The sequence below is a fragment of the Rhineura floridana genome, chromosome 8 (genome assembly GCF_030035675.1).
Source record: "Rhineura floridana isolate rRhiFlo1 chromosome 8, rRhiFlo1.hap2, whole genome shotgun sequence".
NCBI classification, from domain to species: Eukaryota; Metazoa; Chordata; class Lepidosauria; order Squamata; family Rhineuridae; genus Rhineura; species Rhineura floridana.
Window position 1 is genome coordinate 3,652,680 of NC_084487.1, and position 27,519 is coordinate 3,680,198.

At 50.2% G+C, this 27,519-nt stretch overlaps 2 protein-coding genes across 3 annotated transcripts in view; both read right to left on the reverse strand.

The window, feature by feature from the left end:
• Positions 1-5,147: 5,147 nt before the first annotated feature.
• Positions 5,148-10,529, reverse strand: ATP6V1F (ATPase H+ transporting V1 subunit F). The gene is made up of 2 exons (XM_061638005.1): positions 10,285-10,529; positions 5,148-6,316 (listed from the first exon to the last, which is right to left on the reverse strand). Exons 1-2 carry the CDS (start codon positions 10,440-10,442, stop codon positions 6,115-6,117), a joined length of 360 nt encoding a protein of 119 aa, XP_061493989.1. The 5' UTR covers positions 10,443-10,529; the 3' UTR covers positions 5,148-6,114.
• Positions 10,530-13,979: 3,450 nt separating this feature from the next.
• Positions 13,980-27,519, reverse strand: part of FLNC (filamin C) — a 102,443-nt gene continuing 88,903 nt past the window's right edge. For both annotated transcript variants that reach the window (XM_061638007.1, XM_061638006.1), the window contains 10 exons: positions 26,379-26,501; positions 24,627-24,869; positions 23,046-23,315; positions 22,575-22,712; positions 21,312-21,427; positions 20,198-20,330; positions 18,575-18,751; positions 17,887-18,105; positions 16,506-16,715; positions 13,980-15,451 (listed from right to left, as the gene is read on the reverse strand). In XM_061638007.1, coding sequence (XP_061493991.1) covers positions 15,264-15,451; positions 16,506-16,715; positions 17,887-18,105; positions 18,575-18,751; positions 20,198-20,330; positions 21,312-21,427; positions 22,575-22,712; positions 23,046-23,315; positions 24,627-24,869; positions 26,379-26,501 — 1,817 coding nt within the window. In that variant the 3' untranslated portion in view covers positions 13,980-15,263. The remainder of the gene's footprint in view (positions 15,452-16,505; positions 16,716-17,886; positions 18,106-18,574; positions 18,752-20,197; positions 20,331-21,311; positions 21,428-22,574; positions 22,713-23,045; positions 23,316-24,626; positions 24,870-26,378; positions 26,502-27,519) is intronic.

Here is a 27,519-nt window from a genome sequence, read left to right on the forward strand (position 1 = left end):
TGTCCAACTTTCACATCCATACATAGAGATTGGGAATACCATGGTCTGAATGATCCTGACTTTGGTGTTCAGTGATACATCTTTGCATTTGAGGACCTTTTCTAGTTCTCTCACAGCTGCCCTCCCCAGTCCTAGTCTTCTTCGGATTCCTTGACTAGTCTCCATTTTGGTTAATGACTGTGCCGAGGTATTGATAATCCTTGACAAGTTCAATGTCCTCATTGTCCACAGCGATACATACCTGTATACTCTTTTCGTGCCCTGCTTAAAGCATTTCTGCTTAGGCAAGGCTACCCAGACACATAGATGATGCATTTTAATCTTTCTAGCTTACTGGTGTTTTGTCTTTTTAACATTTTAATGACTTGTGTCTCTTGTAAACTGCTGAGGTTTCTTACAATCAAGCAGCATATAAATTTTGCTAAGTAACAAATAAATATCAGTAGATAAGAAGTCTTCTTCCTCCTTTTCCAAGATGTATAAAGGGGTGCTGGCAGGAGCGGCAAGTTGGGAGAGTCCATAACTTGAAAAGGAGAAAGAGGGGAGGGTGGGGGGGAGGCACATTTCCTCCATGTTGAAGTTTCACTGGAAATTTTCATCACAAGGTGACATTTCATATGATCCTGCATCGTTCCCATGGTTGTCATAATTATAAGTGACCCCCACCTTATGATACAGCACCCTATTTTGCTAAAGAGGCACCACTTGTCTCAAAAAAGAAAGCAAAAATGCCGGCGCAGGCTGTGGGCGCTTCGTCCGATGCCAACTCAGCAGGCATGTGGGAAACGTGAGACGGCCAATTTCCCCATGGCAGGTTCATGGAAAGAATGGCCAACACACTCGAGGCTGAAAATAGCTTCTGGTTCTGGGCAAGAGAGACAAAGATGAGGGGGAAATAGGAAGTCTGCAAATACCAACCACCATTCACACAGCAGCACTATTCACAAAAGAAAACCCAGTATTGCTTCTGATGGCTCACCCTAACCTCCACAGAACTCAGGGTGGAGAGCAAAGCTCCCACCCTCTTCTCCCCATTTCATCCTCACAACATCCTTACTAGGTAGGTTAGGCTGAGAGTGATTCGCCCAAGGTCACCAGAAAGCTTCATGGATGCATGGGGATTTGAACCCCAAACACAACACCAAATGTAGTGCTTGCTCCCCTTCAATCCAGGACAGCAAGTGCTGCTTTTACAATCCCAGTTCATAAGTGCTCGGCAGATCCTCTGGATTTTTGCACTGGCTCTCTGCAGCCCCATCCGGCAAACTACCATCGGACGGAAAAAAGGAGCCATGGGGAAGAGGTGCAAGAGAGAAAAAGCTTACTTCCAAAATCAGGTGAAAGACAGATGTCTTTTTAGGTTTTCCACACTGTGGCTCAGAAGTAGAGCACTACTTAATTGGCACTGCTTGTTCACTAAAGAACCACACTCCCGCTCTTCCTTAGCCAGCCCCAACCAGAAATACTATGTGGAAAAACTCTCCTGGGACTATTAGGGGATAACTGCATGTTTGAATGTGTCCTTCTGTCAGCATCAGGAACCCCTTGGCCCTGCATTCCAGCCCCAGCTTCCCATGCCCAGCGGCCATGCTTCAGCGTCTTGGACAGCTCCATGAAAGGTTGGCCTAAAACCCAGAGCGGGTTCACGGCCCCACTGGCGTCAGAGCTGCCATTCTCCATTGCTGGCTGGGGCCTGATGGAAGCCACAGTCCAACAGCCTCCGGAGGGCCACAGGTTGCCCATCCCTGCCCTCGTGTGAATAACAACCTGCATTGCAAAAGTAGCACAGAGACAACTACGCTGGGGCATTTCTCCTTGACATGAGAATGCCCCACAGGGAGCTGTCCTTGATGGGGGAAGCGGGCATTTATATACACCATCTGCCACACAAGAGGACACAGGTGTCTGTGCCTTGTTCCGGTTCTCCTCATATCCACAGGATTTCAGGTTGTCCTATCAGCCAGCTCTCGAATCTCCAAGTGCTGCTTTTAAATGCCAGGTCGGTATATAATAAAACCTCCCTAGTCCATGATGTAATTGTGGAGGAGGACGCCGACCTGGCATGCATAACCGAGACCTGGGTGGGGGAGCAGGGAGGAGTTGCCCTTTCCCAGCTTTGCCCACCCGGGTATATGGTCCAGCACTGTGGTAGATCCGAGGGCCGGGGAGGGGGGGTCACTGTGGTCTATAAGAGTTCTTTTCTCCTCACCAGGCACCCTGTCCAGGTGGTGACTGGCCTGTAGTGTCTCCACCTTGTGTTGGGCCAGCGAGACAGATTGGGAATTCTGTTGGTGTACCGTCCACCTTGCTGCCCAACAGCTTCCCTAGCTGAGCTGACCGAGATAGTCTCGGAGGTGTTGTTGGGATCCCCTAGACTTTTGGTACTGGGGGATTTCAATATCCACGCAGAGGCTGTCTTATCAGGGGCAGCTCAGGACTTCATTGCCGCCATGACAACAATGGGGCTGTCTCAATTTTCTACTGGACCAACGCATGTGTCGGGACATACTCTTGATTTGATCTTCGCCACTGGACATGGAGATGGTGACCCGCAGGTGGGGTGTTTTTCATCTACCCCATTGTCATGGACAGATCACTGCCTGCTGAGATTTAGGCTTACGGCGTCCCTTTCCCTCTGCAAAGGTGGGGGACCTATTAAGTTGGTCCGCTCCCGGAGACTAATGGATCCTTTGGGTTTTCAGAAGGCTCTGGGAGATTTTCCGGCTGATAAGACTGGTGCTCCTGTCGAGGCCCTGGTCGAACTGTGGAATACGGAAATGACCCGGGCTGTTGACACGATCGCTCCTGTGCGCCCCCTTCGATGTAGAGCTCATACAGCTACATGGTATACCCCGGAGCTGAGAGTGATGAAACAAGAGAGGAGGAGGCTTGAGTGCAGATGGAGGCGAACTCCTGACGGATGCAATTATGCCTTGGTAAGTGCCTCCAGTAAGTTGTATATAAAAGTGGTAAGAGCAGCAAAAAAGTGTTATTTTGCTGCCACTATTAGATCATCTTTATGCCGCCCAGCGGAGCTTTTTAAGATAGTACGTGGGCTTTTACACTCTGGCCCTCAGGATACTACAGTCATCTGAAGCCCGCTGCAACCAGTTTGCGGAGCACTTCCAAAATAAAATCGCATGCATCCGTAGGGACCTCGACTCTAATGTTAGGACAGTTGAATCCATTGAGGTACCTAGATCACGGTCTTGTCCTCAGTTGTTGGATGAGTTTTAGTCGGTGCAGCTTGAGGAAGTTGACAAGATGCTTGGACTGGTGCGTGCAACCACGTCGGTACTCGACCCTTGCCCTTCTTGGCTAGTTAAAGCTAGCCGGGCTGGAACTGCCGGCTGGGCCAAGGAAGTGATCAATGCCTCCTTGAGTGAGGGAGTTGTCCCTCGTTGTCTCAAGGAGGCTGTAGTGAGACCTCTCTTGAAGAGGTCGTCCTTGGACCCAGATAATTTGAACAACTATCGACCGGTAGCGAATGTTCCATTTCTGGGCAAGGTCTTGGAACGGGTGGTTGCCAGCCAGCTCCAGGCGCTCTTGGATGAAACCGATTATCTAGATCCGTTTCAATCCGGTTTTAGGCCCGGTTTCGGCACAGAAACAGCCTTGGTCGCCCTGTACGATGACCTTTGTTGGGAGAGGGACAGGGGGAGTGTAACTCTGTTGATTCTCCTTGATCTCTCAGCTGCTTTTGATACCATCGACCATGGTATCCTTCTGGAGAGACTCGCGGAGTTGGGAGTTGGGGGTACTGCTTGGCAGTGGCTCCGCTCCTACTTGGCGGATTGTCTCCAGAAGGTAGTGCTTGGGGAACATTGCTCGATACCCTGGACTCTCCATTGTGGAGTCCCTCAGGGATCGGTTCTGTCCCCCATGCTTTTCAACATCTACATGCAGCCTCTGGGTGCGGTCATCCGGAGTTTTGGAGTGCGTTGCCATCAGTATGCTGATGACACGCAACTCTATTACTCCTTTTCATCTGCTTCAGGTGAGGCTGTTGATGTGCTGAACCGTTGCCTGGCCGCAATAATGGACTGGATGGGAGCTAATAAACTGAAACTCAGTCCAGACAAGACTGAGATGCTGTTGTGAGTGCCTTTTCCGCTCAGATGATGTTCATCCTGTTCTGGATGGGGTTACACTCCCCCTGAAGGAACAGGTTCGTAGTCTGGGGGTTCTTTTCGACCCTTCCTTGTCACTCGAGGCTCAGGTAGCCTCGGTGGCTCGGAATGCGTTTTACCATCTTCGTTTGGTAGCCCAACTACGCCCCTATCTTGGCGGTGATGACCTCACCTCAGTTGTTCATGCTCTAGTGACCTCTAGATTGGATTACTGTAATGCACTCTACATGGGGCTGCCCTTGAAGATGGTTCGGAAGCTGCAGCTAGTGCAAAACGCAGCAGCCAGACTACTGACGAGGACCAAGCGGTCCTCACATATTACACCTGTTCTGGCCTGTTTGCACTGGTTGCCGATTTGTTTCCGGGCCAGATTCAAGGTGCTGGTATTGACCTATAAAGCCTTACACGGTGTGGGCCCGCAATATCTGATGGAACGTCTCTCCCGCTGTGAACCTACCCGTACACTTCGTTCGACATCTAAGGCCCTCCTCCGAGTACCGTCTTACCGAGAGGCTCGGAGGGTGATGACAAGATCTAGGGCCTTTTCGGTGGTGGCCCCCGAATTGTGGAACAGTCTCCCCGAGGAGGTACGCCTGGCGCCTATGCTGCTATCCTTTCGGCGCCAGGCTAAAACCTTCCTATTCTCCCAGGCATTTTAATATATTTCTATGTATTTTACTGTTTTAATGTTTTAGCTATGCTAATATCATTTAGTGTTATTATGAATTTGTATTTTTATCTGTGATTTTGTTCATTTATTGTATTATTGTATGTTGTACACCGCCCAGGGAGCCATTGGCTATGGGCGGTTTATAAATGAAAATAAATAAATAAATAAATAATGGAGTACCCATCAAAAAACATGAACTGCCTCAACTGAATTTGGAGGAAACACTTTTTATAACAGAACTAACACTCCACATAAGCAAGCATACTGGAGAAGACGAAGGAAATGCCCCCCCCTTTTCTATAAATACCTCCCCACTCCCAGCCCAATTCAGTAATCAAGAACAGTGATGCCACGACAGTTTTTATTGAGTCCACTCAATAAACAGGTTCATTCAGAAGCAATCAGATAATATAACTATGATTAGCCATTATTAAAGATCACATATCTGATATCTGAACAAACACACAGCAAGGATGATCACAGAATATTGTTGGGTGTCACTTTTCATGAATTACCCCCAGCAGGACTTTTGCAAGAAACAGAGTCGAGCCCACCAGAGAACATTCAAGCAAATAAGGGGCAACAGAGGGGTACACTCTGCTGGAGGGGTTGGATTGCAAGCTGTCAGGACACCAAATGAGAGATGTGATTTCCAGCGCCACGCCATTCCAAACATTTTCTCTGGCTTGCATCAAACCCCCAAAGACCCAAACCCACCTCATCTCAAGAACAGAATTCCCGGTTCTGTCTGTTGGTTTAATTTAAGATCAACAGTCTTTACTTCACAGATAGGGTGTGCGTGCGTGCGTGCACTGTAAGTACATATTGATTTGGGTCATAAGAGTATTGCTGCATCAATCCTAAGGAACACAGATATGACGGGCCTTTAAAAGATCAAAAGTCACTTTGCTGAGAAATCTACCCTTAGACCCTCCATTGCATGATGGATAAGAAGGCATAGCAAGGGCTCAACGCTGATTCAGTTATGTCTCAGGGGCGGCAGTTAGTTCCTACTGGAGCTGAGGAAGTATGAAGTTAGCATCTAGCTGCCCCACCCCACCCCCACTGCCCTTGTCAAAATGCAACCGACACAGAGTGGCTAGTAATTCCAAACGGCAGGAATGAAGGCGCCCAAGGGCCAAAGATTTCTAGGACTGGCAGGACCGCAGGGTGGTCTTGCTCCCTAGAGAGCAAGAGGGGCGGGATACGATTAACAGCAAATACACCAAGGAAACAGGAGAGAAGAATGAAAGCTCTTTATGGAATAGCAGCTGAGCAAGAAAGGTGCAGCCTCGCCTCTTCCTCCTCCTCCATCTATCGCAAGTCCTCTGCAGTGAACATGCCCTTGGCGCGGCGCAAGATAGAGTCCTTGGAGGCATCATAGGGGTGCTCCTTGGAGGGGATCTCCAGCACAGCCGGGATGGACTTGGTGTGCGCGTCGATCGCGTGCCGGATCATCTCCGCAATGAACTGGTTGATGAGGACGATGCCGATGTCCTCGCGGCACAAGAAGCCCCTGAGGACAGAGGAGAACAGGGCAGGGTGTGTGTGTCACAGCTAGCCAGTCAGTCCCAAAGGGCTCTGCCTGGAACGCTCCAAGGAAGACACTTTGGGGATTGGGCAACCAGAGTCCAGAGCCGGTTGCAACAGGAGACATGCAAAGACATTTACAGCTCAAAGTACTGCAAGGCCAGCACAGAAGACACACTAAATTGAAGGAGGGGCAGTCTAGACAGGAGACATGGTCACGCAGGAGGGTGGTTGACAGTGTTCTGTGGAATTACAGGCCGTGAGCAGTGGTGCTGATACCACGTTGCAGAAACTCCTGCTTCCAAGTGGCCCCAATATTAATTTTTTGGGGGGGAAATTCAGAATCTTAAGGGGGGGGAGTTAGCAGACAAGCAACCAAATGGAATAAAAGCACCACTGATAAGGATGCTACATAAAGTTTATCTTTGGGACAAGTCAAAATGTTAAACATGAGAAATGCATTCTGGGTTTTTTAAAGGGCACCAAGGGCAAAATTAAAGGTTAGCTCTTGCATCAGAGTAGCCAACCTGGTGCCCTCCAAACGATGAGGACTAGAACTCCCATCATCCCAGACCGTTGGCCATCCTGGGGCTGGGGCTGACAGGAGCTGGAGTCGAGCAACATCTGGGGGGCACACTGAGCTCCCCCCCCTTTACACCTTTGCTCTAATAAAAGGATACCACAGCAGTTCAGAAGAAATCGTCTTTAAATTTTAAGGAACACTGAACCAAAACAAACCCAAAGACCCAGCAGGTAACAGCAGCGCATGTACACCTTGAGTAATGAAAATGTCACAAAGAGAACAAGTCACGTTTAAACGAATTTGCTTGCAGCTCTGCCTATTCTGTAAAGGCTGATACAGTGATCCAAAGTTATTCTGATTTGGGGCAGAAACCTCCAGAGTTCTTAACACTGCAAAAGACAGCTCCTTGCTTTAGTCCTTTTCATATTCTGATTCTGCAGAAGGCCAGGAATGAAAGGTCGCTTGGGGAAGAAACACTGAACACTTTCCCCAGCCTCGCCACGCATGAGGGAAAGGGCCACAGCTGAGTGGTAGAGCCCCTGCCTTGGGTGCAGAAGGCCCAAGTAGAGCTAGGAGCTGCTGCCAGTCAGTGTATGCAGCACTGAACTCGATGGGCCAATGGCCCAATTCAGTAAAAGGCAACATCCTGTGTTCTTTCTCCCCTTATTCTCAGATCTTGCAGCAGATGACAACATGTAGTTTAATTCCCATGTCACTGTAGCCAAGACAAGCACTGACCAGCCAAAGTCACTCAAGCAAGAAGGGATACGGACCCGGCTAGGAGATGCTTTGCTCCACAGAGTCCTCTGGCACTGATGAGGCCGGGAACTACTCTGCCACAGAGCCTCAAGCCCTCAGTTCAGCAAAGCATACCCAAGAAAGGCTCCCTCAAGGTCACAACAACAGCAGGAAGGTCCTCTGCCGGGTGAAGAAGAGGTGGGGAGGGGGGAAGGCGGCTCTGGCTGGCTTTGAAGGGACTGAGCAGGCCAGGCTGTTTGAACATCAACAGAGCACTGGCTGAAGCCAGCTCCTTCTGGAAAGGAGGCAAAGTCACACGTCCCCTTCACAGTATGCAAATGGTGCCAGTTCTCACCAAGGTCAACAGAAAGGGTTGAACCTCAGGGGCTTCAGGAAGCAGAGCGGCCCTGAAATTACTGTGACACAAGCAATGAAAAGGGCCATATTACATAATATTACAAAGGAACTTAAATACAGTCAGCTTCTGCTGAGTTGAACTACGCAGCCTGGTTCAGAGACTAACTCTAAACTAGGCTTAGCATTAAGCTACTGCACAGGCTACAGGATAAAGCGGGGTTCCTAAACCAGGGTCTGCAGGACACTGGGGGTCCGCAAGAGTCATTCAGGTGGCCCATGGGGTGTCCATTAAAAACACCCTTAAAAACCACACAACACAATGCCTTACAATGGCTTCAACAGGTAAAAAGGTCATTAAGTCATTGTGCAGCGGGTTGGACTTGATGACCTTATACTCTACTATTCTATGACTGTAAGTCAGCCTTTCCCAACTAGTGGGCCACCAGATGTTGTTGGACCACAATCCCCATCTTTCCTGACCATTGGCAATGCTGGCTGAGGCTGATGGGAGTTGTGGTCCAACAACACCTGGTGGCCCACTAGTTGGGAAAGGCTGGTCTAAGTGGTCCGCCAAGACGTGTAGTGTAGTGGCAAGTTCAGAAGTGCAAGGTCCCTTCATGATAGTCACAGCCACACCCGCTCCCCCACCTTTTTTTGCTGCTGGGTTGAGAATGAGATCCTTGTTAAAGCCTTCGCCCACCATGACAGATGCCTCTAGGAGCCAATGAGCATGAAAGAGGAGAGTGTTAGCTACTAAGAAGAGTCTTCTCAGTGGCTGACTCACATCCTTTCATCCCAATTGGCTCAGCAGGAACGGACAAAAAAGCATGTTAGAAGACTCTTCTCAGTGGCTCACAGACCCCTTTCATGCTGATTGGCTTGTACGATGCTATAGATATACAGACCCTCCTGGGACCCTGCTCCCAAAAAAGTAAGGGGTCTATGACCCCCTAAGACCCTGGATGACTACACCCCTGCAGCAATTTTCAAGTGGTCCAAGGGGGGAGAAGTGTGGGAGCCCCTGGGAGAAAGGATTTCCCCCTCCCTCTTTAGGAAAAGCCATAGCTCAGGGGTAGAGGATCTGCTTTGCCTACAGAACACCCCAGTCACCTGTATCACTAGGTAGGGTTGGCAGAAACTTCTGCCCAACACCCTGGAGAGCTTCTACCAGTCAGTGTAGGCCATGAGCTAGATGGACCAACAGTCCGACTCTATATAAGGTGACTTCCCGTGTCCCTAACCGAAAAAGCAGCTTGCATGACGTCTCAACTGAGGGAACTACGGGTCAGCCGGCTGCTAGTTCAAACACAGCAGGATCAGACCCCGGTGCAAGGAACGCCACTGCCAAAATGGCCTTGGTGTGTCCACGGCAACACAGGTGACAAATTTAGCCGAGGGGACCTTGCTTATTTGGCTGTTTCTGAGGGCTTCATCTGGAATTTCTGCTGGTCAGGCTGCAACCACAGACAGAGGAGCAGGGCGAGGGCAACGAAAGCTGGTTACCCCACTTACTTGGGGGTGGGGGAGGGAAGGGCAGGAAGTGAAATACGCCTATTTTGAAAGAGGGATTTCCCCTCCTGTCACATGAACTCTGAGCTGGAGAATCAAGTCCTGGATGCATCCATTGCACCCAAAGGGGGAAAAGGGAAGCTCTGACTCTTGGGCCATTTTTCCCGTGGGGAGAGGGAGAGGGGGAGAGAGAGAGAGAGGGTGGGGTGGGGGTCTCTGACCTGTCAGGAAACAGCTTATTATTTCCCCATACAAAAGGAGGGGATCTGCCTGGTGATGGTTCCCAACAAGATGTTCTCTCTCCCTCCCACCCTACCCCCTTTCCTTTCATCAGAGACACGGCTGACCTCCCCCCCCTCGCAAAATAACTCAAACCCCAAAACTCTGCTGCAGAAACGGGGGGGGCACTTGCAACCAGAGAGGCGCCTTCCAAAACAGAAGCATCCCTTTCTTCCCCCCGCCCGGTGTGGAATGGTTTGACCCTAGAAACTCTTCTCCCTCTCACTCCTCCCCCCTTCAAAAAACAAGTTGGTTCCTTCCTTCCTGCAACTGCCATTTTGCCTTTTCATTAACTTGTCTCTTGACCCTAGCCTACCTCGCAGGGTTGTTGCGAGGGCACCACGGAGAGCGGGGAACCACGCAGACACACACACACGCATCCCCTCGCAGTCCCCAGGAATGGTCGCGCCCAAGCACGCGCACTGCACCCCCCCTCCCTGCCGGCGCGGTGGTCTTTTCCGCGCTGTTTCCACGGCAACTGTCCCTCGGGGCGGCTCTTCCCTTCCCCCTCCGCTCGCTCTTCCCATCTCCCCCCTTCCCTCCCTCACCGGAAAGCGTCCTCGATCTCGTTCAGGGCGGTCTCCTTCTCCACGACCAAGAAGTTCGGGCGCCGGTGCTTGTCCAGCTCCCCGACCCCGCCCAGCAGGAACCCGGTCACCGTGTCCTCGTCGCCCAACACGGCGATGAGCTTCCCCCGGCCGGCCATTGTGACGCCGAGAGAGCAGGGGGGAGAAAAGAAACGCACCTCCGCTAATACTGACCCCTCACGGCCGCCGTAGGGAAGCTTTATAATACGAGGAGGCGGAGTGGAAGGCAGGCGCAGTGCTCAAGGGGCGGTGCGTTCCTGCGGCTCGTGCGTGATGACAGATAGTTATATAGAGATAGAAGCAGATTCAGTCATACGCTTATAGACAGACACAAGAGGAGTATCTTCCACAGAAGGGGGAAAGGATGGCACATAGGTTTGAATCCCCCCCCCGGTTTTCTGAATGCCTTTTTTTTCTTCCCCCCCCCCCATTAGATTGGCAGGATGGTTGGGGAAAAGGAAGAGCTTTTCACGCGGGTTGAGCAACGTGGTATGACAATGGGACCAATGACCTCAGGCGGGCTCTCCAACACTGGAGGCCTTTAGGGCAAATGCAGGACAGCCACCTTCCGAGGATGCTTTAACGTGAATTCCTGCATTGAGCAGGGGGTTGGACTGGATGGCCTTACAGGCCCCTTCCAACTCTACGATTCTACGGTGCCCTCCAGATCCTCTGACCTGGATACAGTCTCCCATCAGCCCTCTCCAGCATGACCAACGGTGTTAGAGGCATAGAGGCACCCTGCAGAGCAGGAGGGCTTGGAAGAGCCAGCCCATGTGATGTGTTGGGCATCTCCCAGGGTGTCCGCCTTCAAAGACGTGCAGATGGCAGTGCACAAGTGGAACGAGGATAGCTTAGCAGCAGGTCATGTGCTTTGCATGCAGAAGGCCCCAGGTTCAATCCAGGAAGGGCTGGGGATGGCCCATGTCTCACATCTTGGAGGCCAGCTGCCAGTCAGTGCAGACAATACTGAGCCAGATGGACCAAGAGTCTGACTCAGTAAAAGGCAGCACGCTATGGTCCTTTGCAGAGGCAGAGCCTTGCTTGGCATGCAGAAAGTTGCAAGTTCAGTCTCCAGCATCTCCAAGAAGACCTCAGGCTACATTGACCTGATTCATACATAACACTAAACCATGGTTTATTTAACAATGGCTAAGCTTTGTGTGTGAACCCTACCCAGCAGTTTAACTATGCTTTGTTAACTGACAGCAGAACAGTCTGAAGCAATGGTTTATTGTTGTTTTATGAACCTTGGTTTGTTTTCACTTGGTTTGTTTCATGTCTTGGTGTTATATGTGAACCCATGACCCTCCCCCCCCTTTTTAGTATTCAAATTCCACACACACCCATTATTCATAGTTATAAACATGAAAATGTGCAGTTAATTATGTTGTTGTTATGTGCCTTCAAGTCGATTAGGACTTACGGTGACTTTATGAATCAGTGACCTCCAAGAGCATCTGTCATGAACCACCCTGTTCAGATCTTGTAAGTTCAGGTCTGTGGCTTCCTTTATGGAGTCTATCCATCTCGTTTGGCCTTCCTCTTTTTCTACTCTCTTTTGTTTTTCCCAGCATTATTGTCTTTTCTAGGGAATCCTGTTTTCTCATAATGCATCCCAAGTATGATAACTTCAGTTTCATCATTTTAGCTTCTAGTGATAGTTCTGGTTTAATTTGTTCTAACACCCAATTATTTGTTGTTTTCGCAGTCCATGGGGTGCGCAAACCTCTCCTCCAACACCACATTTCAAATGAGTTGATTTTTCTCTTATCCACTTTTTTCACTGTCCATCTTTCACATGAATACATAGAGATCGGGAATACCATGGTCTGAATGATCCTGACTTTAGTGTTCAGTGATACATGTTTGCATTTGAGGACCTTTTCTAGTTCTCTCATAGCTGCCCTCCCCAGTCCTAGCCTTCTTCTGATTCCTTGTCTATTGTCTCCACTTTGGTTAATGGCTATGCCGAGGTATTGATAATCCTTGACAAGTTCAATGCCTCGTTGTCAACTTTAAAGTTACATAAATCTTCTGTTGTCATTATTTTAGCAGTTAATTATATTATGCATAATACAGCCATAACTATTATTATTAATTACCCTTCACCAGAAGGTCCCAAGTAGGGCTATAGCAGTTTAAAATTCAGTTTCAGAAACCATTAAAACAAATTACAATTAACAGGAATAGGGTGGGCCCTGAAATCATACATCTTAAGTGCCAAAGTCCAGAGTAAAGAGGTGCATCTTTAGCATTCACCAAAAACTGTACAGTGAAGGTGCCAGGCATACCTCTGTGGGGAGGGAATTCCACAGCTTGGGGCTGCCACAGAGAAAGCCCTCTCCCGGGCCACCATTCCCTGAACTTCAGACGGTGGTGGAACTACCAAGGCGGCCCCCTCTGCTAATATCAATGCCTGTAGGGAAGGAGGCAGTCTCAGATATTTGGGGCCTAAGGCATTTAGGGCTTTATACGCAAGTGTGAGCACCTTAAATTGGGCCTGGAAATGAACTGGCAACCTGTGCAACTGTTTTATAACTACAGTTTCATTTGTTTTATATTGATCCCAATGCAATAAAAATGGCATCCTGAAAATCTGTTAATTGTATCCTTCCCTCTCATAATTGTATCTCATAATATTGTTCATTATCCTTATATCCCATGTTTTCCTCTTCTAGAGGTCTATTGTCTGTAGTGATGTCTGCTTGCCAAATTCTTGCAGTCAAAACTTGAACTGTTATCAGCATATGGGTGACCAGAGGAAAGGAATATGTTCCAACCTGATAATTTATAGGACTCAGTAGCATAGTTACAATGTCTAAACATAAGTCTCTCTGACAGGCTGTTGGTTTTCACCCAGAAAGATCTGACCAAAAGGCAGTCCCAGCATCTGTGCCCAAAAGTACCTCTGAATGTTTTACATCTCCAGCATATATAAGAAATGGATTTAAACATTTTCACTAGTTCAACAGCAGTACAATACGTCTATGTGTATTTTTTTTTAAATCATTTAAAATTTATACTAATCATATTTTGCATGGATTGATCACAAACAAACCTCCAGTGCTGATGTACCTTTTACACCAGTACATTAGAAATACACCCCACTTTCCCACAAAACAGTTGGAAGATTGCCTGCCTTCTTTGACTTTAGTCAATTAGTCAGTTTGATCACGTTTGCCATGCTCTAATTACCCAATTTTCCAGTGTGGGAGTTCTGGTCTTTTTCCATTTACAACCTATAGATATTCATCCACTACTGATGTTATAAAAATATTAAATTCTCTCTTCCAGTTCAACTTGGCACCCTTCCTTGACTGTGGTTTCTTTGGCCACCCAACCACAGATGCTTGCCAAGCTGTACAGGAGGATGAGGAACCATTTCCAGCCAGTGGGCTGGATGCTTGGGTCCCCCAACCCCCATGGGTCATTTTGACAGGTGGACAGGGCCACCTACATGTCAATCACTTGACATCACTGTGTCTGTTAAACTAAGCATGGCTTAGCATTATGTGTGAACCACACCAGTGTTTTTTGTAATGGAGATTGGGCTACACACCAGCGAGTGCTAGCAAACCAGCAACCAAAAAAAGGAGTTTAGAAATGCTTTGCAGAATTTTAACAAACAAACAAAAGCAGGCCACAACACCACATTTTAAAAGCAAATAATCTTTATTGCTTGGGGGGCAGGTAAGGCTGGGCACCACATCGCTGTTCTGACTCTCTCCCACCACCTGCTAGGCAAGGCACCATTCCAGCCCTGTAGGAGACATGCAACCACAAACACATAGCTAAAAAAAGTCCCTCCCCTTCCCCTAGAGGGGCATTCAGTGGCAATCAAGTCCTGCCCACATAGGCCAGGATTCTTATGCCCCCTTTCCCCAAGAATTCTTTTTTTTAATTCTTTTTTCCCTTTCTTCCTTTTCTAAAAAAAAAAAGCTGTCTGGCTCTCTCTCTGGTTTGGGCTGCCCCCATTCACAGTGACAGCCAACCAGTTTGCGGACGGGTCGAAAGGGGATGGCAGGGGCCACGGGAAACACCCTAAAGGGCCATGTGCCACCTGTTTGAAAAACCTGAATGCTTTGGCCTCAGTCTCCTGAGTTCTCCCACGCAAGCCCTGTTCCCATGAACAGGAGCGAAGGAACTTGCGCCGCAGACCTTCCTGGGAGACAGCGCCCTTTCTAGGAGGGCAAACAGAAACGACCCGTTTCAAAACAGCATCGTTGCACTTGACCCGTCCTCACTTGGCAGGGCAACCTGCTTCTATAGTTCTGGAGGCCACGGATAACCCCTCTTGTTCACCAGCCTATCTGGTCCCGACAGAAATCTCCTAAACAACAACTGGATTCTGCTCCCCACTTCCTTCCTTTTCACTGAGTTGCTTCATGCTCTGTGGTGCTTCCCCACCCTGAAAAGGCAAGAATTGTTCAGTGGTGTTGGGAGGTTGAGGACTCAGCTCACTCCCTGTGGTGTGAAAGGACTGCCCCGTAGGTGCTAAGCTCTGCCATCCCCACTGCGCCCTTGAGTTGGGATTCACCTAACCCTTTACACTAGAACCTCACACCTCCGCCACTAGAGGGCAGCCCACAATACACACCCACTTCCTTACCCAGTGAACTGCTACTTTTCACACTTCCTCCCACACGACTTCATTTTTCTTCCCCTCCCCCCATTTCCCTTTCCCTCACTGTGACCCCCGCCCTCTCCAGCTACAGTGGTGCACACCCGCTGTCCCTTCCCCCATCCCGACCCCTCAGCTGGGAGAAATAGTTAAAAGGCAAAAGCCCAAACAGGCAAACAAATTGTCCCAAGGTTCCTCATCGTGGCATTGGCCCTGCCCTGGGGCAACATGGGTGGAAGTTTGGCAGTGCCAGTCCATGGCGTGGAGGTGCAGGGCAGGGCTATGAGGGGGGGGGATAGATACCAGCCCCCTCCTCCTAGGGTACGTTGACTTGGTAAGGGCTCCCGGGCACGCCCTCGTCCCCCCACTTGACGATGAGGATGTAATCCCCCTTCTCCTTGACAGTGTAGGTGACGTTGTAGACCCGGTTGCCCATGTGCTTGACGTAAACCTCATCGCAGGGCGTCTTGGGGCCGTGGACACCCACCATCAGCATGTTGGTACCTGCAAAGGAGGAAGGAAGAGTGGAGCCTGAGGGGGTGTTCCCACAGACATGAGCAAGGACACAGAATAATGGGCTCAAGTTGCAGGAAGCCAGATTTCGACTGGACATCAGAAGAAACTTCCTAACTGTTAGAGCCATACAACAATGGAACCAATTCCCTAGAGAGGTAGTGGGCTCTCCGACACTGGAGGCATTCAAGAGGCAGCTGGACAGCCATCTGTCGGGAATGCTTTGATTTGGATTCCTGCATTGAGCAGGGGGTTGGACTTGATGGCCTTAGAGGCCCCTTCCAACTCTACAATTCTATGATTCTAAGTGCCGTTAGGAGCTCCCAGGAGAGATAATTCAGGAGATCCCGCCTTGCCTCTGCTCCGTGTAACAGAACATTGCCCACTCCCAAAAGGATCCAATTCACGGAATTCTTTGTTAGGCCTGCTGGGTTTCCCCAAGTGTTTGATTCCTGGTGCTAAGGTTGGCCGAATCTTCATTTCAGTTTCTCATCTTTCCCAATCTTAAATTCAGTTCTCCAGATTTCCACATCAGTTTGATTTTTTTTTTTTTTAAATAAAGCCGTTATGAAAATTTATCATTATTTTAGTGTGAATTTCTCCGGAACATTTGTAGCATGAAAAGTTAACAGGATTGCAGCAGGAAGCCACCAGACAAAGCGTAGCAGTATGGCAGCCCCAACATCTTTGCAGGTGCAGAGTATTGAAAGTGGGGTTGTGTATAAATGCCCCGACGACATCATCATGAGCACAAATGAATGCAGAATAAAAAGGATGTCCGGAGAGGTTCTCAGAAGTGTTGCTTCAAAAATTACTGTAGTTACTGTAAACCGCCCAGAGAGCTTTGGCTATGGAGCGGTATATAAATACAATAAATAAATAAATAATAAATAAATAAAATGAAAGGTTCTGGTTTTCTGAAAACTTGCCAAATGTTTGCAAAACATCACTTCGGAAGAGTGCCCCACCTCCCGACCCCAATGCATCTTAATCCTCCCCCGACCCTCCACCAGGCTCTGCTGCCCTGAGGCCCCCTGATGCTCACCAGCCTTGCTGCAGTCCACAGTGAAAGTGTTCTTCTGGCCCACAAAGGCTTTGGTCAGCCCAGGCCCCCGGGCTACCACCTTGCTGGCATCAGAGGAAAACTTGGGCAGGGCACTGTAGCTGCCCCCCACTGAAGATGAAGCTCTGGTGACCGTCTCCACCAGCACCGTTGATGTCTCATGGAGGCTGTGCCCACCTGACAGGCGGGGCCCTGCAAAGAGGGAGGCAGGAATGAAGAATCGCCACGAGGCTTCCTTGACAAAGCGGGCAGGATGAACATAGCTGCCCGTTATGGCCAAGTGATGATTATTTATTTATTTACATTTATATCCCGCCCTTCCTCCCAGAAGGAGCCCAGGGCAGTGAACAAAAACACTAAAAACACTCTAAAACGTCTTAAAAACAGACTTTAAAATATATTAAAACATTTTTAACACATCTTTAAAAGCAATTCCAACATAGACACAGATTGGGATAAGGTCTCTACTTAAAACGCTTGTTGAAAGAGGAAGGTCTTCAGTAGGCACCAAATAACAGAGATGGCGCCTGTCTAATATTTAAGGGGAGAGAATTCGAAAGGGTCGGTGCCACCACACTAAAGGTCCGTTTCCTATGTTGTGCAGAACGGACCTCCTGATAAGACGGTATCTGCAGGAGGCCCTCACCTGCAGAGTGCAGTGATCGACTGGGTATGTAAGGGGTAAGACGGTCTTTCAGGTATCCTGGTCCTGAGCTGTAAAGGGCTTTGTACACCAGAACCTTGAACTTGGATCGGTAGCAAATAGGCAGCGAATGCAATTCTTTCAGCAGCGGGGTGACATGTTGGCGATACCCTGCCCCAGTGAGCAGTCTCGCCGCTGCATTTTGCACCAGCTGCAGCTTCCAGACCAACCTCAAGGGCAGCCCCACATAGAGCGCATCACAGTAATCCAGCCTGGAGGTTACCAGTGCGTGGACAAGAGTGGTCAGGCTATCCCAGTCCAGAAACGGCCGCAGCTGTCTCAACAGCTGAAGCTGGTAAAAGGCACTCCTAGCCACTGAGGTCACCTGGGCCTCTAGCAACAAAGATGGATCCAGAAGCACCCCAGTCTACAAACCTGCAGGATTATGTAACCTAACAGCCACCAACCACCTCCTCTTGTGCCATCCAATATCTGGGGTTTTGTCTGAGGCTTGAACCCCTCTGGAGTGTTGTGGCCAAGATCCCAGAACATGCAAGGTGACTGGAAACAAGCGCACCTCTTGAGCATGGGCAGAGCGACACCCATTGACCACTGAGTAACCTGAGATTGGTGGGAAAGGCCTCTAGGTTGGGAGAGGCCCAGGCCTTCAGGCCCTAGAACAAGCCACGGCTTCCCACCCACGACCAGCCCGTTCCCTACCTGTGACCTTGGCCTTGAAGGGGCTGCCGACAATGTGCTGGGGACCCCCGTACTTGATGGAGATGAGGTAGTTTCCTGGTGCCATGGGCATGTAGGTGACCTTGTGGCCCTCAGGGCATTCCTGGCAGTCCATCTGCACCTTCGAGGGCCCATCAATGGTGACAGAGAGGGCGCCGGAGCCTGTGTTCCGCGTCTTCACAAAGAATTCCGAAGAGACGCCTGCCGAAAGGAAGGTGGGCAGTTAGAAAGCTTTGAACCAAGACAGAGTAGGGGGTAGACAGGCTCCATTGTCATCTTCCTCCTCAGCTGTTTCCATTCTAAGAACTGCTGTGTAATGTTTAAGAACTGGTGCCTGAGTTTGCTTGTTTTCCTCTTCCCTCCTCATCCCTTTTTCCTTTTGTGTCATGCCATGTTTCTCATTGTTTTTATTGAAAGCTGCTCTTTTTTTGTTGAAGAGCATAGGGTTTTTTGCTATAAATAAATAAACAGTGGAATGAGTCAGTCAGATGGTGATCCTTCCGCTGCTCCACACAAGGTAGGAGAAACATGCCAAAAAGGATCAAGAGGGGTCCCATGCACATAAGGTGGTGTACCAGTTGCAAGGAATTCCAGCTATTATAACAGCCGAGCCTCCGCAAAGCCGCCTTGTGGGAGGCTTCCCTTCCCAACCAGAAGGGGAGGGGCTTACCTGTGGTTCCGCCCTCCAGCCCTGGGCCGTAGGCCGTGACGAGCCCTGGGTCGCCAGCCTGGCTCTGCTCGCCGACACGGATCTTGAAGGGGCTGCCGGGGATGTGCCTGCCATTGAACCGTGCGTCGATGGAGTGGACACCGTTCTCATGAGGGATGAAGCGAATGGTGTATTTGTCTGTGGAGGAGAAACAGAGTGCATCAGGCTGAGCTGCTCAAAGGATGGACACTCAGCTGGTGGCCCCTGGAGGACAGGAAGAGGCCCTGCAAATCCTCAGCCTCCAGGCTCCTAGGACTCATCTATACGGACTTCCCCAACCTGGGGCCCTCCAGAAGTTTTGGACTATGACTACCGGCTGGATGAGGCTGGAGCTGACCGGCCTTGTGATCAGGACCGTCACCAGGTCGGAGTAGGCCCTCCGGCACCAATTCGCACACACACACACCGCAGCCACCCCATGTCGTGGTGTCAGCACGTTGCCTGCGCACACACTGATGTGACAATGCGGAGGCCCACACTGGCCACAGAGGGAGTGTTGTCAGGGAGGGAGGTGGAGCACCCACTCCGCAGTCAGCGTCGGGTTGCAGGGCGTGATTTGCGACTGCACATCACACTCCATGACCCAGCACTGTTGAGGATTGTGGAGCTCCACCCTCCCAGCCCCAGCCTATAGACCTAGGCAGGGGCCCTTCAGGAGTAACTGGGGTCCCTGGCCCATGCCCCACCTGGCCGCACACTGGCACCGGGCTTGCTTGTAATCCAAAACATATGGAGGCACCAGGCTGATGAAGGCTGATCTATACAACCTCTTATCTATACAATCACGCTGGACTTCTTGAGGGGTTGAATTTAACCCCAGAACCTGTTGTTAGTGCTAACACAACATATGCCTGTATTTGCATTTCTGCTGCAATCACCTAGTCCTTTGTTAAATATTTGTTAAATATTTAACCTGAACTTGCAAGACCTGAACAGGGTGGTTCATGACAGATGCTCTTGGAGGTCACTGATCCATAGGGTCGCCATAAGTTGTAACTGACTTGAAGGCACATAACAACAAACAACAAACTTTTCACAAAGATGCTGTAATATACAGAATGAATTCGCATCTCCTTTGAACCCCTCTGTCAGTAGTCATCTAGTGGAACCCAGAAGTCTCCAGTTCGAATCTTACTTTCGTCATAGACTCCTTAGATGGCCTAAGGCAAGACTATGGTGGCTGTGGCTGATGCAGGTTCCAGCTAGTGTCAAAGCATAAGCAAAGTACAAATTCTGACATAAGCATCAGACCTATGAAAATGGGACTGTGGATAAGAACATAAGAAAAGCCCTCTTGGGTTGGGCCAAAGGGGGCCCATCTACTCCATCATCCTGTTCTCACAGTGCCCAACCAGATGCCGGCCCCAATGGGAAGCCCACAAGCAAGAACTGAGTGCAAGAGCACTTTCTCCCACCCACCCCTTCAGGTTTCCAGCAACTGGTACAGTAGGGCCCCACTCATACGACAGGTTACATTCCAGGCCCCCACCGAAAAGTGAAAACCGCCAGAAGTGGGGCCCTACTGTATTCAGAAGGTGAAGGCCTTATTCCTCCTCCTCCTCCCTCGCTGCCCAGAGAACTCACCGCTGTCCAGTTCTGAGACGTAGCACTCCTCGACCACCCCCGACGGGGTGTGGACTTTGGCATCGATGACACCGCGGGCCCCATTCAGCTGCACGGCAAAGGACGCTGGCTGGTTCACCTTCAAGCCTGTCTCCTGCAGGGACACAGAAAGGAGGGCAGAGTGAGACCCCCCCACAGGCGTGGGAAATCAGGAGGGGCTGCCAAAGAGACCAGCAACAGGTTGGAGCTGCCCTGAAATTCTGGCTCCTGGTTGAAAGCAGCCATATTCAGGGCCGGAGCAGAACACAGAGGAGAGGGAGCTACTCTAATGCACCCCTATGGGGCCCTGCCCCATTCGTTTAGCACTGGGTCACAGGAAGCGGCCTTATGCAGAGTCAGACCAGCAGGGCACTAGCTCAGTATTGTCTATCCTGGCTGACAGTGGCTCTCCAGGGTTTCAGGCAGGGGACATTCCCAGCCACGCCTAGAGATGCTGCTGGAGATTGAACCCAGGACCTTTTGCAAGCAAAGCAGGTGCTTTGCCCCTGAGCAACAGCCCTTCCCCAGGCTGCAGCAGCGCAGTCCCAGTGATGTGCAGCTCTTGATTCCTTATCTCTACAACTGCCACAAGGAAGCCATCTGCCTAGCAAGGATCTCCAAGGCAGACTACTTAAAAACAACCACAAAAAAAGAAAGACATGCATTTTATCGCCAAGTGTAGCTTGGTCCTCTGGCTTTGGAGTCCAGTCATTACTACCTAAATCTCTTTCAAATTTGGCAGCTGAAGTTGAAGGAGGCCACAATCCTCCGCTCACTTCCTGGCCAGAAAATCCCACCACACTCAGTGGGGCTCACTTTTGAGTAGGCATGCATGCATAGGATCGTACTGGAACACCCCAAGCAGTTGATACCCTCCCAGAAAGTGTCAGCTAGCCTGGGCTTCTAGAAAAGCATCGCCCTTACAAAGACATTCACTTTCTGGGGAAATGGAAGGATTTGAACCCTTCTCCTGCATTTCACTGCCTGCCCCACCCCTTTAGTTTCCCCGAGTTATCGGCAGTCCCCCACAGCTCCTCTTGTGTGTTACATTCCATTCTCTGCAGGGGGCGCCAAACTGAGCTGGGCAGGTGGGTACCTGGAGACTGGTGACTGTCAGGCGACGGGCGTCGTCAGAGAGCGACGCCACGGGAACGACAAAGGGGCTATCGGGTATCTGCTCATCGTTGAATTTGATGGACACCTCATAGTCACCTGAGGGAGAGGAGGGGGGGATGGTTATGATCGGTGATTTGATAACATCCAGGCTTGGTTGATGCAATCATGCACAGGGCTGCCCTTGAAGAGTGTTCGGAAACGCCAGCTGGTTCAGAGCGAGGCAGGGAGGCAGATGAGTGGAGCCCGCGGGACTGATTGTAATTTCTTCCATCTTGAAAGAGCTTTGCAGGCTCCCAGCTTGATTCTGGGCACCATTTAAAGTGCCCTTCCCTCACCTTTAAAGCCCTAAATCAGCCTTCCCTAACCTGGTGCCCCCCAGCTGTGTTGGCTGGGGCTGATAGGAGTTGTAGCCCATAACATCCGAAGGGCACCGGGTTGAGGAAGACTGCTGGGAATGGGCTGGGACCAGGTTTCCTGAAAGAACCTACCTATCGGTTATGATCTGTGGCTGAGGCCATACGACAATGGGACCAATGACCTAGAGAGGTGGTGGGCTCTCCGACACTGGAGGCCTTCAAGAGGCAGCTCAACAGCCATCTGTCGGGAATGCTTTGATTTGGATTCCTGCATTGAGCAGGGGGTTGGACTCGATGGCCTTGTAGGCCCCTTCCAACTCTACTATTCTATGATTCTATGAGGCTCTTCTCCAGGCTGCGCTGCTATCAGAGGTTAGGCAGCACCTGAGGGGGGGGGTTCTATGACACCTCCCTGGCTTGGAAACTCCCTTCCTTGGGAGATGCATCCAACACCTTCACGATCAGCTTTCAGGTGCTGACCAAGAGACAATCCTGTTTCCCTGAGCTTTTCATTAATAGCCTGGCTTTCACAGGAGGTCCAGATTTTGACAACGAGAGAACAGGCATTCTTGGCAGTAACCTCCCTTTTGTGGAATGTTCCCCCCCTCCGGGAGGCCTGCCTGGCGCCCGCCAACCTTATCAATATTGGGAGAAGACATTTGGTTTTTGGGCAGTGCCAGTGACACGCTGTTCTTAAATTGACTGTTTGTTTTCAACATGTCCTGTTAAACTCATTTTTTATAATGCTTACGCCATCTTACTATTGCATTTCTTTTACTTTGTTGTGAATCGCTTCAGCATGCAAAGCAGATGCCCTGCCGCTGAGCGACAGCCCTTCCCCAGTCATTCACCTGCGCACTCCGTAGGAGCAAAAAGGAAAGTCCTACCTGGTTCCTGGACAATGTAGGACACCCCACAGGAGCCGTCTTTGCGGTCCTCAAAGGCAATCTCTGCCTTGCTTGGGCCCTCAACCGCGATGGAGAGCCCACCGGCGCCTGCTTCCCGGGTCCAGATGCTGAACTCAGCTGGGAAGAAAGGCAGACAGAGCAAGAAAGAGAGTGGGCATCAGTCGAAATCCCTGGGAAAGGAGGCAGGGCGCATGCTCTTCCGGAGATGAGCAAGGCAGGCCTTTTTTACAGAGCTGCCATTCCCTTCATCTCACCCAGGCCTCTGAGAAGGATCTTAAGTCTTACTGCATCAGCTTTGGACATTCCTGAATCCAGGGCAGAAGACTGAAATGTACACAACAACCCTTCTGTCCACTCTGAGAAGTTGCTGCTAATGCACGACCCCTTTGCAATGTTGCAGAGGGGACTAGTGCGCCCCTCTCAAGGGCATGCTCAGCATCACTTACTTACCTGGCACTCCAGCCACGCCCCTCTCCAGGCCAGTGCCTCCTGCTCGCACCTTGTGGGAACCCCCTTCTCCCAGAGGCCCCACGGTAAACTGGAAGGGGCTGCCGGGCACGTGCTGGCCACGATATTTGACGTTCACAGTGTGGGGGCCCATCTCCTGCGGCACAAAGCGCACCGAGTAGGCGCTGTCCTCGCCCTCAATGATTTCTGCCTCAGCCATCTTTCCTGACGGGCTGGTCACCTGAGCAGTCATGGCTTGCAAGCCCGCCTCACCTAGACCAGGCGAAAGAGCACAGGTGGACAGGACAATCAGAAGCAGAGAGGGCTGCAAAAAGGCTCAACCAATCCTGAGTGGCCTCTGCTTCCCACACACGCATGCAGCCTCACCAGTGAAAGCAACCCGGCGCTTTGACCAGGGATGTTCATATCCTACTATTCACTGAAAACAAAAATGCGTGCTTGTAGCCCTCATGACTGCAAAGACCTGTTTGAAAGTAAGTACGCTGCATCCGCTGAAGGCTTCAAAATCAGAGGGGCCTTGGCAAAACTTCCATTATCTGGGGGCTTCTGCCCTCATCTTCTGGTCCACCCTCACATCTCCTTTCCATCACTTCCCTTTACCACTTGTGGAAAGATTCAGTTATGCAAAAGATCAGACACTGAAGCCGGGATAAAATGCACCACGTGTGGCTGTGTACACAAATTTCATGCTTTTGTAAATTCATTCACAGCACAGAATTTGACACACACACACACAGAGAGAATATCATCAGCTTTAGAACCACTAATAGCGAGCAAGTGACATTCTTGTGCAATGCGTGGAAGAAGCCACCTTTACAAGCCTCTGACGTACAGGAGCATGTCCATAGCTGGGGACCTTCAAAATCACACACACACACACACACATTCTGAGCAGGACACCTAGCTTTAAAACTGGTCTCCCCCTTCTCACTTTCAACTCAAAGATCCTCGGTTTTGCCTCCAAAGCGATATCTTGATGTCAAGCCACTGGCAATTAACGCAAGCTTTCTAAGAGCTGAGCTTGAAGGAAACCACTTTGCAAGCTGTACATTTATTTGCTTGGTGATCAAGACACCTTTGCTTAAACCTGGACTGCTAACAAGCTTGGCTTTACAGACCTGTGCATAGACAATGCACAACCTTATCTCCCAGTTAACTGGGCTAGCCCTTTTCCCCTGACGGACTAGGGTTGTTGTTTATTTGTAAAGGAGCATCAAAAAATGGTGCACGCACCACTCCTGCTTTTTGAAGTGGCACAGTCCACAACACAACATTCTCCTGCAAAGGTAGACTAGTTCCTCATTGTATCACGAGCCAAGTAGCAGCAATAGTGGGTGGAGCCTTTGAAGGCAAGGGGAGGAGCCTAATCCTTCTAGACTGCCATATGCTAGCAGGTAAACCTCTGAGAGAGGACTTGCCCCCACCCAGAGACAGCAGAGACCCACCATGCGAACACACACACAGGAGCATTCCTCCCCATGTGAGACACATGCAGCACACCTCATGCTCCCTCCCAGCGCGAGGCACACCCCCACACACTGCAAGCCCACAAGGCCCACGCACCCTCCTGGGTCCGGGCGATGCTTCCAAAAGAGCCAAGGCTCTCGCGGCCTAGGAAGTCTCCAAACACGTTGTGGAAGGGGTCCCCGCCCACTTGCGTGGACTCCTCCACCCGCACCTCGCGCTTGGTCTCGCCGCCGCGCGTCTTGCTGATCTCCGTCCGCTCGGTGCGCGTGTAGGTGTGGCTGCTGCGCGTGAAGGTGCGCGTCAGCCGCTCCTGGGCTGAGACCATCTGGAACCAATTCCCTGCGCCGGCGGCAACATTGGAGGGAAAATAGAAGCAAGCAGGGGGAGGGGAGGAGATGCAGGTTAGAAACAGGGCCATGAGGGGGAGGAGGAAGAAAATGAGTGTGAGGTCCTAAAATTTCAGACAACCCTGTGCCAGCCAATCCTTGAACCAGAAACTCTCCTCCCCAAGGCAAACTATGCATATTGCCATGTCTGCCACATGCATCATAAAATATGTTTCCTTACACAGAATTGGTGGACTCTGCGGAATCCTGAGAACATCACTTTCTAAAAGGCAAGTTGCTAGCCCTCACTGTCACAGATATTGTTATAGACTTAGAAACCAGATGAGAGCTGAGGAAACGTCTCCATAACCAGGGGCTAGATGTGCCCACGGCCTTAAGACCCTTTTATCTCCCTCCTCCCCTTCCCCTGCAAAAGCCTAGCTAGTGGCACCCACATTCTTCTGTTTCCCCCCTGAACCTCTGTCTTCCTTCCTTGGTCCCTGATGGTAACATGGGAAGCTGCCTTATACAGAGGCAGACTGATGGTCCATCTAGCCCTGTGCTGTCGACACGGACTAGCAGTGGCTTCTTTCCTGGGGTTCAGGTAGGAGTCTTTTCCAGCCCTGCCTGGGGATGCTAGAGATGGAATCTGAGACCATGTAAACCAGATGCTCTACCACTGAGCTATGGCCACCCACACATTAAATGCAACTCTCCACATTCTGCCAACCATGCACCCCAGGACCAAGTTCTGCAGCTCAATCTAGAAGGGGAAGTCAGTGTGTGGGGAAAATGACCCAAATTGTGTGACCATTTGTCCCAGTTACGGAACAGGTTTTCAGCTGGCAGAATTTGGGATCCTTGCCAGCCACTCTCCAACTGAGTTCGCCTCGGACAATGATCATCTTAGGTGGTGAACCATTTTTGTCACTTGGATGTCCTTAAAACTAGTCCCCCAGCCACAAGTAGCTGAAGTCGCCTCTCTCTGCCTATTGGGCCAGCCTGGGAACTCTCTGATATGTGATCCCTCTATACTGTGTGTAGGAATAATATAGGGAATCAAGGAATAGTAAGATGCCTTTGGGGGCTCCAAGGCAGAAATAAGCAACTGTCGGCTGAAACCAGAATTTGGAACCAAAAATAAACAAATAACCTAAACCAATTTTCTCCCCTAAATCCAAAATTTGCTTGCAACTTACAAACAACATCCATATTCTCAGAGTTCAGACTTTGGGGGGTCCTGAATCTGGGGTGGATCTGTTGTTTTCCAGAAATGAGCTGGGTGAAAAGAACTGAATTTAATACGATTGTTTGCTCAACAAAAAAAAGGCAAAACTTTTTTCTTCTTAAAAATGTTGGGATTCCAATAATTGTGCAAAAATGTTACTTCAGCTCCAGCCTGGACCGCACCAAAGATGGAACAGAAAGGGGGACAGTGCATAGAAGTGGAAACGGAAAGGAAAGTCCCTAACGGTAACAACCCTCTGCCATTCAGCTCCTGGGCCTTCAGCTTCATCCCTACCTGGGATCTTAAGGTTCAGGTCGCATGTGCTGCCGATGGTGGCGATGGATGGTGCCTGACGCCGGCGGGTGATGCTCTCCTTCATGCGCCCCTCGCCTGTCATCTTCACAGTGAAAGGGCTTCCTGAAAGAGGAGGGAAAGTACAGCGGTTATCCTGAGATCCTTTTGCCATTCCACCTTCCACCTGCAGGGGACTAGTCTCAGGTGCCGGAGCAGTTTCTAGAGGCAGTAACGGGCTGGATATGGCCAATAAACTGAAGCTGAAACCAGACAGAATGGAGGCGCTGTGAACTGGGAAGTTGGCCTGCTCTTGATGGGGTTACACTTCCCTTGGAAGAGCATGTACTTAGCTTGCGGGTGCTCCTTGACCCAGCTTAGTACTGGTGGCCTCATTGGCTAGAAGTGCTCATTTCTAGCTCGTGCTGATTCTCCAGCTACAGCTGTTCCGAGGCAGAGAAAAGCTGGTCACAGGAACCCATGCTCTGGTAATCTTTGAACTACGCTACTACAGCGTGCTCCATGTGGGGCTGCCCTTGAAGATGATCAGAAGCTGCATCTCATGCAGAACGCAACAACCAAAGTGCTAACAGACCCATCTGGCTGAAGTCATGTAATACCAGTGTTAAGGGAACAGCAATGGTTGCCAATTCAGTTCTAAGCCCAATTCAGGGTGCTTATGTTGACATATAAAGCCCTAAGAGATTTGGGGCCCAAACATCTGAAACAGCACCCCCTTCTGTGTTGACCTGCCTGTGAATTAAGTTCTCTAGGGGAGACCCAGCTGGTGATCCCACAGCTGGGGGTTGTTCAGGGGGGCGCTGCACAAGAGGGCCTTCTCTGTTGTGACTCCCCGCTTCTAGAATGACCATCCCTCTGCGGTGCAACAAGTACACATTTTATTACATTTCTGTCAGCAGCTGTAGACATACCTCCTTACTCAGGCCTTTGGGGCAGAGTGAGGTTACTTGACCCTTTGATTCAGGAAGGTATGCCCATTTATCATCCTTTTAGCAGAGCACTGACAATTGCGTATTTTATTGCTTTGGAATTGTTTTGGGTGGTAATACATTTTTACGCCATGCGTTTCTACTCTGGGATCATTTGGCCTAGATGGCAGGGAGATAGATTTCACTTTTCCTGC

Excerpts from the sequence above, each read along its gene's own strand:
- ATP6V1F (XM_061638005.1), bottom strand. The coding sequence starts at position 10,442 with ATGGCCGGCCGGGGGAAGCTCATCGCCGTGTTGGGCGACGAGGACACG. Across the intron at positions 6,317-10,284 it reads GAGATCGAGGACGCTTTCCG|GGGCTTCTTGTGCCGCGAGG; the intron begins GTGAGGGAGGGA and ends CTCTGTCCTCAG.